Source organism: Gobius niger (genome assembly GCF_951799975.1).
Source record: "Gobius niger genome assembly, chromosome: 1".
In the NCBI taxonomy this organism is placed as follows: domain Eukaryota; kingdom Metazoa; phylum Chordata; class Actinopteri; order Gobiiformes; family Gobiidae; genus Gobius; species Gobius niger.
The window spans coordinates 16,099,149-16,117,482 of NC_136852.1; the positions used below are offsets into that span (position 1 = coordinate 16,099,149).

An 18,334-nucleotide genomic window follows, 5' to 3' on the forward strand; every position below is an offset into this window, starting at 1 on the left:
CTTTATATATTATTCTCTCATCAGTGGATTTTACAGTGTCCTTACTCTACTTCTGTTTTGGTTTACTGTTTGTTGGCTTGGTTTTTCCACATAGCAATCTTGTGAAGAGATGTGCTTCTGCTCTGCTGTGATTTAACTTTTTGTCTTTTATAATCAAGTTTCTAGAAAAGATCTTGATATAGTTTCACATTTACTGTGTGATTTCTCTTAATGTTGGGCTGTAGTGTCACATTATTTGTTTCAATGCTGAGGATATTGTATAACTTTAAATCTAGATCGAAGTCAGCGAGTATCCATCCAGAGAAGGGGCTCAAATTGAATGAGGGATGAGAATTGAAGCTGTGTGCGGACGTCCAGTGTGCAGGAGTGCCATTGTGTGTCTGGAGGCTGATGGTGAGCCCTGGTGACAGGACTGGTGATGTCAGTGTCAGCAGCGATGACATGGATGAAGAGTGACACCCATGGACAGGACCGACTCTCCCGCTCGGTGCTTATGTCTTCCATCCATCCATCGCACTCTCTGCCCTTTCTGCACACTTTGGTGAAATGTGTAGCTTTGACATGAGAGTCCGCTCGGAGCAGACATGTCACAATGATTGTTGGAGTGAGAAAGAACGCCGTCGCCAGAGAGCTTTGGCCTTGCATTTAACACAAACAGGGGCAGGCTCACTGACACTCTATGAAACTTGATCCTTACCTTGTATTGTGGACATTCAGTGTTATATAGACTATATTGGAGTTGCGGGGTGTCTCTCTGACGGGGCTTCTGAATAATACATCTTTGACTTGTCAGAGCTGTGACTTCAAAGCTTGGCACATGCTGAGAAAGGAAAGGAGAGTGTCAGAAGTAAGGGTAAAATCGGATGGAAGGCGTACAATAGAGAAGGTCAAGGAAAAAGTGTCTCGGTATCTCCCGGTGTCTTTCAACACGCAACAAGCTAAACTCATCTTCTGTCCATACTTGTCTAGGCATAAAGCTCGGGATTGTGTCGTCAAAACCGCTAAGATTTGTGGGATTCCTAGCGCATTTCATATTTAATAGATTTTAAACTGTAAAATAATGGAGTTATTGTTCACGTAAAGCATTTGGACACTGCAGTTTGTTAAGTGTATTTGCCACTAATGACGGAGTTGTTCTTTCTCGACTTTTTATATTGATTTTTGTTAATTTTACTATGTGGGAAATGCTAGTACCCCCTAAAGTGGCAGATCTGTACCTCAGTAACTCCTTTTCGTAGTCCCTCTGGGGGTAAAGTGTTAATGGGATGACTGTGGGGTCTTTCATCTCCCCCTGGTGTCTCCAGCCAGAAAACCACAATTGCAACTTCGCTACCTATGAGTCTGAGGCGCAATACACACTAATTGAATCACGAAGAAGAAGCTAACATGCTAACATGCTTGCGCTACTTAAACAGTATTTACAGCCAAGTTTGGGTGAAATAAAAAAGATCCCCATTGTGTAATTGGATGTACATTATCCCTCTTTCCCTTTGTCTTTTCTGTCAGCGTAGTATTTACTCTCACGGACAATTAATGAGTAAAAAAACACAACATGCTACGACACCTGCAGTGGCGCTTACGGCCTCTAGGGGCATATGTTACTTAATACTGCTTTAAGCAAAGTGCAGGTTTGTAGTTTTTTTTTCTCTTCAAAATGATGAAGATATTTTGACATTTTGTTTGAAGTCATCGCATTGAGACCGGTATCAGTCGCACAAAGCAACGCGCGTGTGGCGTGACCTTTGCCGTTACACACCTTGTTTTGAGCTCAGGGCTAAATTGAAATGGCAACATGAAGAGAAGTAATTAATGACAAGGTTATTTGGAGAAGCTGCCATAACGCGATTTTGAATGGTGTGTGAACAGGAATCTCTTGTTTTTCTATCCATTCTCCTCCTCTTCCCTCCTCCCCTCCCGAACCCCTCCCTAATATTTGTTAAATTTCCAAACCCTGTGTTAAACAATAATGACTAATGTTTTCCCATCTTCTCCTGTCTTTGGTCATTCCTCTCTCCTCCCACTGTGTCTATTTCTGTGTCTCTCTTCTCTTTGTCAGGACCTCCAAGGATTCGACCTATGAAGAATATCACAGCAGTGGCTGGAAGAAACACATTTATAAATTGCCGTGTGATTGGTTATCCGTATTACTCAATCAACTGGTACAAAGAGGGGCTTCTGCTGCCTGACAACCACAGACAGGTACTGTATGGCATAATGCACAGAGCTCGGGGTTGTGCCGTCAAAAAACACTAAGATTTCTGGGATTCCTGCTGATTTCGATGATAATAAACCAACGGATTTTAAAATGTAAAATACTGGAGTTGCTGTTCACTAAAAAGCATTTGGTCTCCACAGCTAAAAGTTGTTCTGTGTCTCTTTTTTCTGCTTTTCAATAATGTTTTTGGCTAATGTTTGTTGGTCATTTCTCCCTAAAATGGCGGAATCGCTTTTTGCATTAATTTTGGGTGTTGCTGAAATGTGTCCAGGTGGTGTTTGAAAACGGGACGCTCAAACTAAGTGATGTTCAAAAGGGAATGGACGAGGGGGCGTATGTGTGCAGCGTGCTCATCCAACCTCAGCTGTTCATCACACAGACGGTTTATGTGACAGTCAAAGGTATGTCTTTACAATAGGCTTGAAACAAATATAGGTATTCATGTTGCATACCTGTATAACTATGTAATAACCAGCAACACCGTTAAAGCCACACTGTGGAGGTTAGATTGAAGGTTAGATTTTGTTACGACCGGGACTTGACATAACATTTTTGGTGTTGCCACTGTGGCTCGTGTTTTCTAAAGTTACTAGCCACCAACTGTTCACTGGCCAAAAGTAAAATGTGCTGACTGACTGTATTTAGTCAGGAATTAAACACTTTAACCTGTAAAAAAGAAGAGAAAGTCGTGACATCACAGTGTCACTCATTTATAGGTGAAACTCAGAAACTAGAATATCATTCAAAAGTTAATTTATTTATGTAATTCAACTTAAAATGTGAAACTAATATATGAAATAAACTCATTACATGCAAAGTGACATGTCAATCCTTTGTTTTTTATCATTTTGAGGATTTTCAAAATATTCTTTTTTTATTTGAGGCTTTTACAAGCTGAGCCATAATAATCCAAATTATATATAAATAGCTATACATAGCTCACTTTGAATGTAATGAGTCAATCATATATTAGTTTTACAGTTTACGTTGAATATCAGCAATAAATAAACTTTTTAACAATATTCTAATGTTCCGAGTTTCACCTTCACCTAGACTCTACCACTGTGGAGAGAGAGAGGAAGTAGCATGATGTTACATAGGTTAAAAGAAAGTGGAACCTAATAAAATTGAATGGGACCAATCTGACCTGCCATTACAGCTGAAAACTACCCACATTCGGCAGGTTGGCGGGTGTTAAATAAATAGTTGTACAACCATGGTGCATAAACACACCATCAATACTAAATGTGCAGCTCCGCAGGTTCATGAGAAAGTAGGTTTTGAAAACACCAATGAATTAGAAAGTTTGCTTTATTGTCAATACAGCCATATGAAAACACACCGAGAATTGAATTTATGTTTCTCTCATACCCTCGGTGCCGACAGTATATTGACAGTATATGTGCACAATATGTTCAAAGTTGGGAGGTGGGATGTTTGTGAGGGTGCTAGAGTGGACCAACAGGTGGAAGCAGAGGGGGGAAGGGCGTTTAGAAGAGTTGGAAGAGTTTCAGCCTAATCTTTGGCTAGCTATTGTCAAAGCAAAGCAAGCAAAATCTCCATCGAGGCAAGCGAGTGATGTCCCGCTCTCAGCAAGGGCACCAAGTCTGGTCTGAGAAGAAGCAGGCCCCCTTCACAGAAACGATACATGCTTTTTGAGGCCTTTTTCACCTATAAACATCTACTCAATTAAATGCTTGTATTATTGTAGAAAATGTTACACAGTATGGCTTTAAGAAGTGTCCCATTAAACCACGGAAATCATTTCACTCTTCCGCATCTACAGTATTATTGAATTGACCTGTATTCATAGAGAAATGCATGGAATAGTGATTGCAATCAACAAAGTGACTGTCGTGGAGTGAAAAGGAACATGTAAAACAGAGGGAGAGTGAAGAAAAGGCTGAATGCATTGGCTCTAATAACCCCTGATTAAGGGGCGGAGCAGCCTAGTGTGCTCTATCAACCACTCAGCAATTACATGGAGCACAAGGGCTATTCCGTAAAATGTTGGTGTTATACATTGAGACTAGCACGTGTCACCTTGTTCTGTAGGTTCAACTTCTTTATTTTGACTTTATTTCTGTGGAGAGGTTTTTATGCAGTCTGCTTACATTACTTGCATGAGCTAAAATTAAAAATATAAATGTGCGAATGCTGTTGTATCTCTAATTTTATGTGGATAATTTAAGAAGCCCAGACTAAATGCCCCAGATGTCTCAGCTGTTACCCCCCAACATTACCCACTCTCCTACCCCAATCCAACCCGGCGCCATCACCTCCATCGGTCTCCATGGCAACACTGTTCTCCCCCTGCGGATGGAGCTCTAATTAGAGCAGCTATTATGGGCTGGCTTTCGCAGGGCATGGCAGGATGGAGTGGAGGGGGTGGCTGAGGGCAGAGGAGGCTGCCAAGTGGGTAGTGGGCTAGGCCAGGCTGGAGGGCTTGGTGCACTTTAGGGGTCCAGACTTTGGTGGAGGACTTAAGGAATCAAATCACCTCCGGGCAGACTGACAGACACAAGCCTGGTTTACCATTCAGTCTGACAAAGATGACTCTTACTGTTTCTCTTGCCCTCCGGCCTGAAAGCACTGCTCTGCTATTTTCACTTCCTCTCACACCTGATGTCCTTTGACTGTGCATCTTCAAACCATTGTTTCCTTTTTCCACATGTTCTGGCTTTTATTCTTTTTAAAAATAACAATCCCCTTATATAGTTTGATTTTGTGTAATCTATTTTCTTCTGTTTACATAAATGGTTGCACTTTACTTTACAGTAATAGCCTGGTAATAGGATGGAAATAGCATGGTACCTAAACGTTTAATAACATGGCACAATGGTGATTACTTGGAAACAGGAGACACACCTATTTTTCGTAATGTGACTAATCAAAGTTGCCCTTATCCCAGGTACCAACACTATATAATAAAAACTGTCAATTACCAATATGCAATGCATGGCTAGCCATTGTTAATAATAATACAGAAACAAGGCTGAAAAATGCACTATATCAAGTTATCTCTTATAACCATGCTGTTTTTATGCTGTAATGTAAAGCGCAACCACATAAACATGCCTCCTATTAATGTTATCTACATATGACTTGTTAAGCTTCTCATCATCATGTTGTACATGGTGGGCTTGCCGACTACCTTTCAACTACTTTTCTACACTAATATGTGTATATTTTCTTTTAATACTGACTGCAACTCTAGCTTAAGCTGTTGTCCAGTTACTCTGCCTAAAGCACCATTGTTGTTGTGCCCTCCAAACTGGTGCTCTTTACAACGACTCAAACCCTTTCTTTTCTCCCACTCCATAGTTCCGCCTCTGATCCAGCCTTTCGACTTCCCACCAACCTCCATCGGTAAGCTGATGTACATTGCCTGTGTGGTGGCTTCCGGAGACATGCCCATACGGATCACTTGGCGAAAGGATGGCCAGGAAATTGTGCCCTCCTCTGGCATCACCATCGACACCAAGGAGTTCATGAGCTCCCTGCAGATATCCAAAGTGTCGCTTAAACACAACGGCAACTATACCTGCATCGCAAGTAACGATGCAGCTACCGTAAGCACAGAGAGGCAGCTTACAGTCACAGGTGAGTTGCTGTGAAAAGTGAGATTATCTTAAAAGCAATACATCGAGTTTACTTTTCTCTGTACAAAAGTTAGGACAGGCATGCAGATATAGTTTTCCACCATATTCAAATCAAACCAAGCTTTTAATTAGTAAGGCCATGGCTATTGACTGTAATTGAATGTGCCCTCAACACATCATTTCGAATGGTGTAAAAGCTACTCTTTCACATTACTGCATCCTTTAACTGTCTCAACTAAAGCCTGAAAGGCTGCAGTAGTATTAATAGTTATTTCACCTTGAGTTTTGAAATTTGCGGTGGCAATGAATTGACTGCATGTAAAATTAAAGGTTTTACAACATTATCCTGTGTAACAGTGTTCAACAGATACGGAAGATTCACATTTTTTACATATTTCTAGTGCCTCCTCGGTTCGTGGTGCAGCCCAACAATCAGGATGGCATTTATGGAAAAGCAGGGATCCTAAACTGTTCAGTGGATGGATACCCTCCTCCTAAGGTTATGTGGAAGCATGCCAAAGGCGCACTTGGTACGTAGTTTCTCATTGTGTCCAGCATTCTCAGTTCAACTTAATTTTTGTATTACGGTGTTTCACTACTGTCTCTCTTTATTTATGCCCAGCCGGGATAGGTAACCCACAGCAGTACCACCCCGTGCCTCTGACGGGGCGTATCCAGCTAATGAGTAATGGCTCTCTGCTTATCAGACATGTGCTTGAGGAAGACCGTGGCTTCTACCTCTGCCAGGCCTCCAATGGTGTGGGCTCAGACATCAGCAAGAGCATGGTCCTCACCGTCAAAAGTGAGTATTGATAACAATGATGAAACAGTTCCTGTCAAACCCGGCCTAACAGGGAGTCACTTGACATTGTACCGTTTGAGCTAGTCGCAACCCTGGCTAAATGGACAGAGCTATGTCAAAAAAGGCAGATACTTTGGATACTTACGGGGAAAGGTTATTCCTATTTTTACCCCTATTTGACAAACAAGAAAGGAAAACTTGTCGAAAGTAGAGATGATATCTGTATCGGCCCTATCAGGTTTGCTCCCACTATTTTAGAACAGCACACTTAGGGGGTCATTTACGAAGCATTTCAACACGTACAAACACGGCAGAGTGTACTTAAAGGGGCTAGATGCAAGTTGGTCATTTTATACTCACTACTGCCACCTCAGGTCTTGCGCATAACTGCAGCTTCTATATTAGACCCGTGCATGACGGCACTTCGGACCGGACTTAACAACTTTTTGAGTGACAGTGCAGGATTTTAGAGGCAGTTGTGATGAATAGGTCTGGGCTCATTCTACACCTTAGGACATTGCAATTGTAGGGGGAGGAAAATACATAATTTTTAAACTCTGTATAGTCCCTTTAACTAATGATCACTGGGGCAAATTCTCTTTACAGGCCACTGTTGCAAAGGCAGTCTGGCATTACTGATAAGAAAATATAATTATTTACATATTTATCGGTTGATGCAAAAAAAAAAAAAAAATTCTATGTTATATGAGCAGAACCAAGTCTTGTATTTAATGTGGAAAAGTGGTCTTTGTTTGATGTGTTTAACTCACTGAGAACCGACTTCCTTTGAAGGACAATAAATTATCCACCACTTTTAGGAAAGTCTCCGGTATCGGTTTGTTCTGTGCATCTCTTATAATAGGATGTATTTTGGAGTGGCCAGTTTCAGTGTAGTGGAGTCAAGGAAAGAGAGTGGGTCGATTACATTTGGGGTATGTGACAGTGACACAACTTTATGCTCCACTGTTAAAGAGAGTTAAACCAGGCAGCTGTCCTTATGCACAAACTATATCACAGTATTTAAATGTTGGTGTTGTTTGGGCGTGTTCTCTGTTAATAATAGTCCACTAGGGCATAAATCTGAAGTTTCTGGGTAATAGACTGAAACCCAACAACAGAATAATTGATTCTTTGACTCTGGGGATTTATCGCTTGACATTGAAACACTTGGAGCTTAATTATTATCTGTAATCAATGTCCTCACTTAGCCCTTACTCACTGCAGCACTGCCTGTAATGCACTGTGAACATGTGTTTCCAGCATCATTTACATACACGCTGGCAGTCGAGATTTCATGTGATTCACGGTGGTCTGATCAAAGTTGGAAAAGGCCTGTGTATTTGGCTGTGGAACTGTAGAAACGAGAAACGGCACCGTTAATTGCGAATGGAAATCGACATTTGAATGGTTGTCATTGTCAAATTTGTAAACACTGCACTATCTTATGTAGACAACAAAATGTCCTGTGTTCATATGTTTTTTTGATGTATATGTATATGTCTTCTTCCAAATACACTGCCTAACCAAAAAATAGTAACCACAATAAAAAAGGGTCATGCTCTCCTGTTTTGTTGGAGCGCCTTTAGCTTTGATGACAGCACAGATTCGCTGTGGCATTGTTTCAATTCGCTTCTGCAATCTCAAAAGATCCAGTGTTGCATTCATTTTCCACCAAGATCTTTTATTGATGATGTTAGAGTGTGACCACTGAGCAACTTCTTCAGCACATCCTAAAGATTCTCAATGGGGTTAAGATTGGAACTGTGTGGCGGCCAATCCATGTGTAAGAAGGATGTCTAATGCTCCCTGAACCTCTCTCCTTTGATTGGCCAGAGGAGAGAGGACAGCCCTCACTAAAACAGGCATGTCATACGATATTTAATACTTCATAACATCTTACCGCTGTTGAAAAAGGTGATTGTGCCAATGATAGCATAACTGTAGCTGGTGTTTGCATAACATCGGCATGTAGCTTACCTTCATAGTTCGTCTTTTAGCTGATTCTTTCCTCTAGTATTTGCCTTGGCACCTCTGAATGATTCCATAAACCCCACCAAAAGACAGTATTTGTCTCATCGCGACTCATTAAACGTTTCTGTTTTGTTGTTTCTTTAGTACAAGGTGACCAGATTTTCCATAAAAGACAGGGACACGATGGGAGTTTGTGGGGGGAGCCTAATTGTGACACCCATGTTCAATGGTCAAACTTCATGTTTATAAAAGTCTAATGCTAATTAAATGGACCAATCAGCTTTGAGACTTTCATCCCCTTAATTGGCACAGTTACTATGGAAACGGTGTGTTTGATGAACACATGGCTTAAGTCCTTGCGTTTCAAGTTTTTTAAAAAGCTGCATTCGTACGATACTGTTGGGAAAAAACTGGGACAAAACAATGGTTTTGAAGAAATCCACTGGGACATGGGACAGAGGGCTCAAAACTGGGACTGTCCTGGGTAAACTGGGACATTTGGTCACCCTACTTTAATAATAATAATGAATAAAAATGCGTTAGTCTTATATAGCGCTTTTCCAGACACTCAAAGTCGCTTCACAATTTCGTGCATTATTCATTTACTCCATACTCGGTGATGGTACTTTAGTAATGTGTGTTCCCCACACAACAACTGTGGTTCATTTGCAATGGAAATGGTAAAAAACATGTAAACCATTCCTGAGCCCAAACAGTGCGAGGTTGATGTGTACTATATGGAACAACAGCAATAGTGATGCTGAACCTAGACCTGACCAAATGCAGCAACACCAGACATTTTTTAGGGCATGCCTTGTATTAAAGGCCTTATTCCTGATCTTTCTGTTTACAAACAATGAAACAGAGAGCGCATACATTTTAAAATGTTAGTTGTTCTCACTCATCCCTAACAATAATACATTTCTAATATTCAAATTCTTCATAGGGATGAGTTCATAAGCACTTTCCACAACATCACGGTAATGTAAACAAGTAGCCTGCAAGTTCCTGATCGATACAAATGCTTAGAAATTAGATGCAGCGCACACAAAGCCATTTTTTCTGAATACCTGCTTTTACAATATACCAAACAAATTCTTACTCCTACTGCATATTGCTACTCCATTAGATATGTTTCCCAAATTCTTCAGCCCTGACAGAAACAACAATGCATGTTTCAGAATACTTTTACATACATGCAAAAAAAAAGAAAAAAAGAAGTGCCTCTTGTAGATTTAACAAGCTACCACACACTTTCCTCGCTCTGTCTCGCTCCTCTGCTCTCCTTCTGGTGTTAGTGTTATTGATTGAACTGTTCCTCTTTTCTGCTTCCCTCAATTCTGTCTGTTTTGCTCAGTGGAGAGAGTAGAGGGGAAGGGAAGAGGGCGGGAGGGCGGGTGGGATGAATAAGTGATGAAAACAAAACAGCAGAACCTCCTCGGATCGATATTGCGCGCGTCCGTGTGCGTGTGTGGGAGTGTGAGCACAGCAGAAGATTGAGTGCGTAAGTGATTATGTCTATAGAGTGTACGCGAAAGGTGAGGGTCTATAGCCGTGCCTCTTCATTCACCTAAACCTCAACGTTAACTATTGGAGAATGCGAGAGGAGCCCTATTGACTTTCCCTCATTGACCATAGCTCTTCATTACTCCACTACGTCGAAACTTGGCCACTCCACACTCTACCTTTTAACTGCCAGCCGCTCGCACCTTTGTCAATTATTTCTTCCTTACTGCCTATAAAAGTCTAATGCTTTTTGATTTTACTGACATGCTCTTGCTGAATTTGATTCTGTTTTAAGTTTTAACCAGTGTCTCCAGATTTTGCAAAACATGTAATTATTGGGATCACATATTAGCCCAACCCAAAATAGAGGGGCACAAACAATAAGCTCAAAAAAAAATAATGAATGCTTTCCACTCCAGTGCCATTGAACATGCAAAAAAATCTTTAATTGTGCTCCTCCAAACCTTGAACCAGGAGCTGATACATGCAACAGTATTGGATGGTAGATCTAACGTGTAAAAAGTCCCACGACAATAACTGATATTGACAAAAGATTGTGATTTTGATGAATTGCAAAGCCCTACCATGCATAATAGGTAATCCAGCTTTGTAATCTTAGCCCAAATGCTGGCTCAAGATCTGGTAATGAGTGGGGAGATGCACTATTTGTTCCGACCGCTCCTTGAGGCTGTGGTTGAGGGATGGGTCAAAAGCAGAGTGGGATTTTCCCCTCAGGGACGATGCAAATACAGCAAAAATAGCTGAAATTCTGGCTTTAACACGTATTCCTCTTGTCATTGCAGTACCGGCGATGATCACCAGTCACCCCAACACTACCATGGCCAAAAAGGGTCATGTGAAGGAACTGAACTGCACAGCCAGGGGCGAATGGCCCATCATCATCCGCTGGGAGAGGGGCGACACGGTGATCGACCCGGACCGCAACCCCCGATACTCTATTACAACCAGCCCCAATGAGAAGACAGACGAGGTGCTGTCCACGCTCAAGGTAAGAAACATGTTCAGCAGCATTCACGTAATGAAATCAGACAGCAGTATCTATATGAGTGCTAACAAATAGATAGCCTTCGATTTTCTATTGCGGCTCTTGTTTCTGCCCTGTTTGAGCTGGAGATGCAGACAGATACACGTGCACATGCAATGCAACAAAACAATACTTTGTGTGTGTCCACTAACTGTTGTCGCATTCCCCAACTGCTTGTGAATGTCGCCGGATCTATGACTTTTTACGTATTTAAAAAATCTGAATAAACTAATTTTAAAGACAATTGCTGGCCTTCATGTGCGCCTATAAAAGCGTGTTTATTGTTTCCTCAGCTGAAACCAGCCGAGCGTGAGGATTCTGTCTTTTTCTCGTGCCATGCCATCAATTCTTACGGAGAAGGACGAGGGCTCATTCAGCTTACGGTGCAAGGTAACTTGTTTTGACGTGTAACCATGTTTTTGGCAAAATGAGCTGCTGCTTCAAATTCCTGCTTTTTAATCAAATGTTTTTGTCTCTTGAATCTTAAGAACCCCCAGACCCTCCTGAGTTAGAGGTGCGTGAAGTCAAGGATCGTAGCATGAATCTTCGCTGGACACAGAGATTTGACGGAAACAGCCCTATTACTTCCTATGACATTGAGTACAAGAATAAAACAGGTGATAGCTTCATTTTGTCGGAAATATTACTAGCGTGTAGGGAGGTGTAATCTAAACTTTTTTTTTTTCTATGTTTCAGATACTTGGGAGCTAAAGCATGCAACACGTAATATCTCTCCAACCAATAATCAAGCCAACATCGTGGATCTCCACCCTGCGTCTGTCTACAGCATCCGCATGTTTTCATACAACACCATTGGCAAAAGCGAGGCCAGTAAAGAACTCACCATCAGCACAGAAGAAGCACGTGAGTTAACGTTACAAAAAGGACTATTGTATCATGAAAGCTTACTGTCTTTGCAAATGGCAGGGCATACAGCATGCTATGGTTCTCAAGTCAGAATGAGGTCTGTTCTTTGGGTTGCCAGATTCAACGGCTAAAATCAATTTTCAGTAAACTTAAAAGTACTCGCTCTGATCGAATCTGTGCACCGCTCCTCAATCGAGTCCTTATTAATGCATGTACAGGACTCCATTAGTTACAGCTCTCTGACTGAATTTTAGAGTTGGTGAGATTTCAAATGAGGAATGAGACGTTCACATACACAGAGATAAAGTAGGTAAAAGGAGTCATGAGAGCCTTTTTTAAAGCAGTAAGAGTATGCGACATCCCCTACCTTTTAAAGCAGTACCAAGTAACTTGTTTACCTTAATCAATCATTTTCGTAGTTCCTCTGGGGGTAATAGTGTTAATGGGATGATTGGGGGGTCTTTCATCTCTGCCGGGTGTCTCTGGCCAGAAAACCACCCTTGCAACTTCCCTACCTCCGGGTCCGGGGCACAATACACACTAATGGAGTCACGAAGAAGAGGCTAACAGGCAAAGTTAACTGCGCGCTAGCGACACTTTAGCAGTATTTACAGCCAAGTTTGGGTGACAACAAATTATCTCCATTGTGTACTTGTGTTGTGGCACAATGTACAATATGCCTCTCTCCCTTTGACTTTTCTGTCAGCGTAGTATTTACTATCACGGACAATTAATGACAAAAAAAAAAACTCGCAACATGCTACAACACCTGCAGTGGCGCTTATGGCTTCTACGGGCATGAGTTACTTAGTTCTGCTTTAATCGCATCATCTGATTACACTTTTTTATAGAGCCTGATGGTCCCCCTATGGAGGTCATGCTGCAACCGATGACTTCTCAGAGTATCCGAGTCACCTGGAAGGTTAATCTGCATTACATTTTGTTTAACATAAGTGAATTTCTTTCTTTTTTTAAACCTAATCTTTTGGTATGTTTCAGGCTCCCAGGAAGGAGCTTCAGAATGGGGTGATCCGTGGCTACCAGATTGGTTACAGAGAGAACGGCCCAGGCAGCAATGGTCAGTACAGTATTGTGGAGATGAAGGCTACGGGGGACAGCGAGGTCTACACTCTGGATAACCTGAAGAAGTTTGCCCAGTATGGTGTAGTGGTCCAGGCGTTCAACAGAGCCGGCACGGGACCCTCCAGCTCAGAGATCAACGCCACAACACTGGAAGATGGTGAGAATGAGCTTACCATAATGATAATACTGCTTCATAATACTGATGGCTCACATTTGGCCTGTGCTTTACAAGATTGAAGCTGTAGTCTGCTCTGTATGTGTGTAGCCACAAATTAAAGAGTGACTGATGCAAGGGAGGCTACCAATCTGGCAACCACCACCCAACACTCATAATATGTTCATGCATGTATAGTGGTGGAAGCATCAGATTGCGCCTTTTGGAGCAGGGATTCGAGCCACTGACCTTTAACCAACTGAGCTACTGTCGCCCCGCACATAATCAAAATAAATAAAACTAACCAGGAGGGTTTCTTCAATCATATAAAGTGACATTGTTGCTCTTCACTATTAGCAAGCGAGACAAGAAAGAAGCAAGGATGCAAATTAGCAACCTTGAAAAAATCTTTGAAAGACTTTTTTTCTTTTCTTTTTTTTGGTATCGTTTCAAAGCACAAAGTCAGAGTTTCAATGACTTTGTGATAGAAAAAGTTGACATATACTCGATAATATTACCAACATTGCTGTAACAGTATTATTGTGAAATTTTACCAAGCCATTTCAACACAGAACGCTCCATAGATTTTAAACTAGAATAGTATGTACTTTCTTTTTTTTAAATCAAAATGTGTCAAACTTTTGTATCTGTATTTGTTTGCATTAGCACAAAAAAATTATCAGATGGTAGAGCCCAGATATTTTGTGTGGATTTTTACTACATCGATATCGCATTTGGTGATAAAATTTCAAAAAGATGTAACATGGACACTTTGAATCCAATCCCGGTGCTGATTTTCCCCACATCGTATCCAATTTAAATAAGCAGCGTGCAAACTCCCAGGCCCGTGTTAACTATAGCGCGCAGTTGTCCATCGAGTTAACAGTTGGCTTAATCCCATTGGACCAGAGCAGGCCGAACCCTCCAGTTCTTCCTTGTGGCTGTCACCGTGGCGACAGTGATATTGATGGCCATTATGATAATAGTGATAACAACAAGCATACTAAAAATAATTATAATTAGCTTGTCTCTGTGTCGGCTAGCTTCCTGCTGTAATTATCCACAGCTGAGTGCATTGTCTCTCTGCTCTCTCTTTTCATCTTTTTTTTCTGCCCTTCCCTTGCTCCCCGTGCTTTTAACTCTCTTCCTGCCCATCTCTCTATCTCCTCCTTTGTCTAGTCCCAGGCCAAAACCCGACTTTCACTATCTCAACATAATCGGGCCTCTAAAAGGTTGCGTTTTTGTATTTGACGTCGTCATTTCAGATGGAGGGACTATGACTCTATGGATTTTGAATTTTCAGTTTTTTTGTGAACCATATAATTTTCAAGGGAACTATCGTGCCTCACTGATTGAATAATGCCAGCGTTTATGAATACTACAGTCAAAAAAGAAGGGGAAAAAAATCCCCCTCAGCTAGATTTTGCTGACAAAGGAGATGTTTTTTACTTCATGTTTAGAAGACATTTATTATTAGCCACAAACCAGGTCAAAACCAAATCATTTTTAGCTTGACAGGCTTTTCTCCACCTTAATATTGGACTACATGCACTTGCTGAATACTGTCATCTAATCATATTTTCTGCATCTACCAAACACACACGCTTAAAAACAATACAAATTTCCATGTAATATTTTGTTGCTAGATTGTCTGTGTTGGCCATACTGTTTTCTGCTCTCGATCTTTATGCCAGTGTCTTTGTGGAGATCTTTTCCCACACCGCATTGATCCCGCTCTAATTTGTGGATGGATGCAAGCAGCGTGCTCGTGTAGCCATTAAATCCCTTGTCTTTGAGGTTTTACTGAAAATTAAGGCTATGTTTTGTCTAGCTCTCTTTTGTGCAAAATCCTGTTGCATTTCTAATCCTCCCCCCTTCCTCCCACACCTTCTCTGCCATCACCAGCTGCAGAGAAATTCCCTGGTGGACTTGGCCCGATCTAGTGCTTTCATGGCGCCCTCTTTCAGTCCGCTCTCTTCCTCTCTTCCTGCCCCGCCACCGCTCACAAGTTGACTTCTGTTAAACCTCAACAGAGTGTGTTATTCACGCCTTAAAAGAGTAATGGTCGTCAGTGGCCATAGAGGAGACACCTGGGTCGACTCGGACAGGGGAGAGATTGTTACCGCACAGATTTGGTGGTTTAGAGATGGGCCTATATACATCATGCTGGCCACAGGGCTTTTTATCACTAGCCTGTTTAAACTAGCTCATGTTTGATATGGAAATTGGATTCAGGCTTTGCAAAGGGGTTTATGTATCCCCCTTAGAACAACTTAGACAGAGACAACAGATTTACTTATTTATCGATGTTCAGTATAACAAAACTGATTGATCGAGATTGTTTGAGAAGTGTTATTTTATAAATGCATATTGGGATCAAACGTCAAAACCCACCATGTTTGTTGAAAGCAGGAGGCATCGTCCACCAACAAACAAACACATGTGCAAACCCTTGCATCATTTTGCTTTGAAACAAAGCCTTCAACAACAGCCTCAATGATCAAGACATACAGTCTAAAAAAAACGATGTAGAATTGGCATTAATTGTGCTTCTGTTGCCAGGTTGTTGCTATGCTGTGACATTCCCTACGTACCCTCTATATATTACAGTATGGCATTTGTAATTTTGCCATAACTTAACAAATATTATTAATGTTGTGTGTCCCAATCCCACACACTATTTCTTTTACGCTGGAACTATTCCCCTGTTTCACGACTCTTTGAAAGTCTGTTTATGTCTGTTAAAATACATATAATAATTAATGATGCTTCACTTCTACAGTGCCCAGCCAGCCTCCTCAGAATGTGCGAGCCATCTCAGTTACCTCTGACGAAGCCGTCATCCATTGGGCAGAGCCCCCCAGAATGACCCTCCATGGAGTTCTGAAGGGGTACCGCGTCGTCTTCTGGGCTGTATTTCCGGACGGAGGTGTGTTAAGTTAGTCCAGCTTGCTTTGTGACCCACTCAACTGTTATCTTTTGTGCTTACTGCTTCTTGTCCTTTCTGTGGCCCAGAGTGGGGTGAAATGCAGAATATCACCACCATCAAAGAGCAAGTGGAGCTTAAACGTCTGGAGAAGTTCACCAATTACAGCATCCAGGTCCTGGCCTACACTCAGGCCGGTGATGGAGTCCGGAGCAATGTCCTTTACATACAAACCAGAGAAGACTGTGAGTCCTTTATATGCACTTAAACTTCAGCATATCTCTACTATGATAAAATTACAATTATTACAAATCATTACAATACAACTTTCGCTGAGTAATGCTTTGGAAATGAGGGCTCTTGATAGGATAAAAGCATAATACTAAAAAAGAGCTTGGTTTGTGACATTGACAGTTTAGATTTGCCTCTTACATTTTTTTTTGTACTGTTGCATGTGGGGGGGGAAATGCCAGGGGCTTTAAGGGGTATTTGGCTGAGGTTGCTGATTAAAACCTCTTTGTTCAATGATGTGCCATTACCAGCACTAATGGGAATTAAGAAGGCAGAATGTGAGATGGGGTGTGTGCGTTTGTAACAAGGTAAGGGTTAAGTGTGTTCTGGGTATCGATGAATGGAGGTACCTATTTGAACCATTGTTTACATGCACATTTAGGCTGGCACCCAGCACAAATGCAGGGATTAATTCTTTGTGGCTCAGAAAGAATTAATTTTGTGCTTACATTGACGGGAGGAGGATTACATCCGTATCCGCCTCTCTTCTCCTTCCCTGGGGCCAGGCAGCGGAGGAGGCAAGTGTCTGGAGATGGAGAAGATATAAGAAAAGCGGGGAAAAGGCTGGAGGGGCAGATATTCTAAGTGTCATTAAAGAAAAGCCCTTTATTCCGTTACGGTCAGGGGCCTGAGCAGATACAGTACAATCTACAATTGAAGCTAGATAGAAAGCTAGATGTAGGGACTTTATTATGAATAAAAAATGTTTGGGCTGGTAAGCAGGGAATCCAAATTTGAAAATGAAAAGATTCAAGAATAAATTAGGAAAGCAGAAGTTTGCTCTTATTTTACTGATTAATTGCTTGTGTTTGTTGTAATCGTATAGATTGAGTTCAGTGTTAGGCCTTTGCTTGTTGAGGTTGGTGCAATAAGTCACCATTGGTTGCTAAGGACAATCACAGAAAACCAAATTGGCTCCACATTGGTATGACCTGTGTTTTAAAACAGTTAGTATCTCTAAATGATACAATACAAACAATACATAAAAGCATTGTAGCTCTGACAAGGGTACAACCCAGGGTCACACCAAGAGCAGGAGAACAGCTTATAAAACAAATATGTATGGTATGCTTTACAGCCAGTCCTTATAGTGTTGAAATGGTGTAAAATCCACGCTTTGAGTGTTTGTGTGTAGCTTGGTGCCTTTTTTCCTAATGCAGGTTGACACTCTGTCCAGGGGCAGTTTAGTCACATATGTTCAGTGTTCACGATCTCACCCTTCACTTTGCCCTCCATCTCCAACATATGGAAAAGTGTCTGCAGTGAAATTGTGCACCACTTTGCAGTCTGCTTTTAACCCATTATTCTGTAGCCCTTTCTGGCTTTATCATAAAGATCTTTTCTTTGTGCACATTATATTACTTACTTAACAATTGCTTGTGTTTTGTGGTCTGGTCATGGCCAACACATAAAAGGCAGTAAACTTTGTGGTTGAATATAGTGTACTCTAAACATTGTCCTCACATACATCTACTTGTTATTACAGATTTTACAACATTTTTATTTCTTATCATGTTTTGTAAATTAGATCCTGGACCTCCAGCTGGTATAAAAGCTGTGCCCTCATCTGCCAGTAGTGTTGTAGTGTCCTGGCTACCCCCTCAAAAACCGAATGGAATCATCCGCAAGTACACCATCTACTGCTCCAGCCCCGGGTCAGGCCAACCGGTGAGTCTTATGGGGGTGCAAAGAGTTATTGGCAAAGTAGGAAGAGGGCCGTTCAAACGGGCTCCTGAAATGGAGTGGTAATGTCTTCCTCTGCAGCAACATGATTGTAAAGTGTGTAAAATGTTCCAGGTAAGTTTGATTTGTGCGGTGTGCACTGGTGTTTGTACAGAGTGTGTGGTCTAGTGCTGCAGTCTCTGTGAGACG

The 18,334-nt window shown here is 41.5% G+C and overlaps 1 protein-coding gene across 3 annotated transcripts in view; it reads left to right on the plus strand.

Moving 5' to 3' along the window:
• The window catches only part of dscaml1 (Down syndrome cell adhesion molecule like 1), a 73,789-nt gene that overhangs the window by 44,252 nt on the left and 11,203 nt on the right, over positions 1-18,334 (plus strand). For 2 of the 3 annotated variants that reach the window (XM_079556126.1, XM_079556127.1), the window contains exons 8-21: positions 2,057-2,199; positions 2,487-2,616; positions 5,540-5,818; positions 6,219-6,347; positions 6,440-6,619; positions 10,900-11,105; positions 11,435-11,531; positions 11,630-11,758; positions 11,838-12,005; positions 12,860-12,930; positions 13,008-13,248; positions 16,028-16,174; positions 16,261-16,416; positions 17,991-18,130. In XM_079556126.1, the coding sequence (XP_079412252.1) occupies positions 2,057-2,199; positions 2,487-2,616; positions 5,540-5,818; positions 6,219-6,347; positions 6,440-6,619; positions 10,900-11,105; positions 11,435-11,531; positions 11,630-11,758; positions 11,838-12,005; positions 12,860-12,930; positions 13,008-13,248; positions 16,028-16,174; positions 16,261-16,416; positions 17,991-18,130 (2,216 nt within the window). Of the gene's footprint in view, positions 1-2,056; positions 2,200-2,486; positions 2,617-5,539; positions 5,819-6,218; positions 6,348-6,439; positions 6,620-10,899; positions 11,106-11,434; positions 11,532-11,629; positions 11,759-11,837; positions 12,006-12,859; positions 12,931-13,007; positions 13,249-16,027; positions 16,175-16,260; positions 16,417-17,990; positions 18,131-18,334 lie in introns of those variants that run through there. The other variant, XR_013792864.1, reaches the window with a different exon arrangement.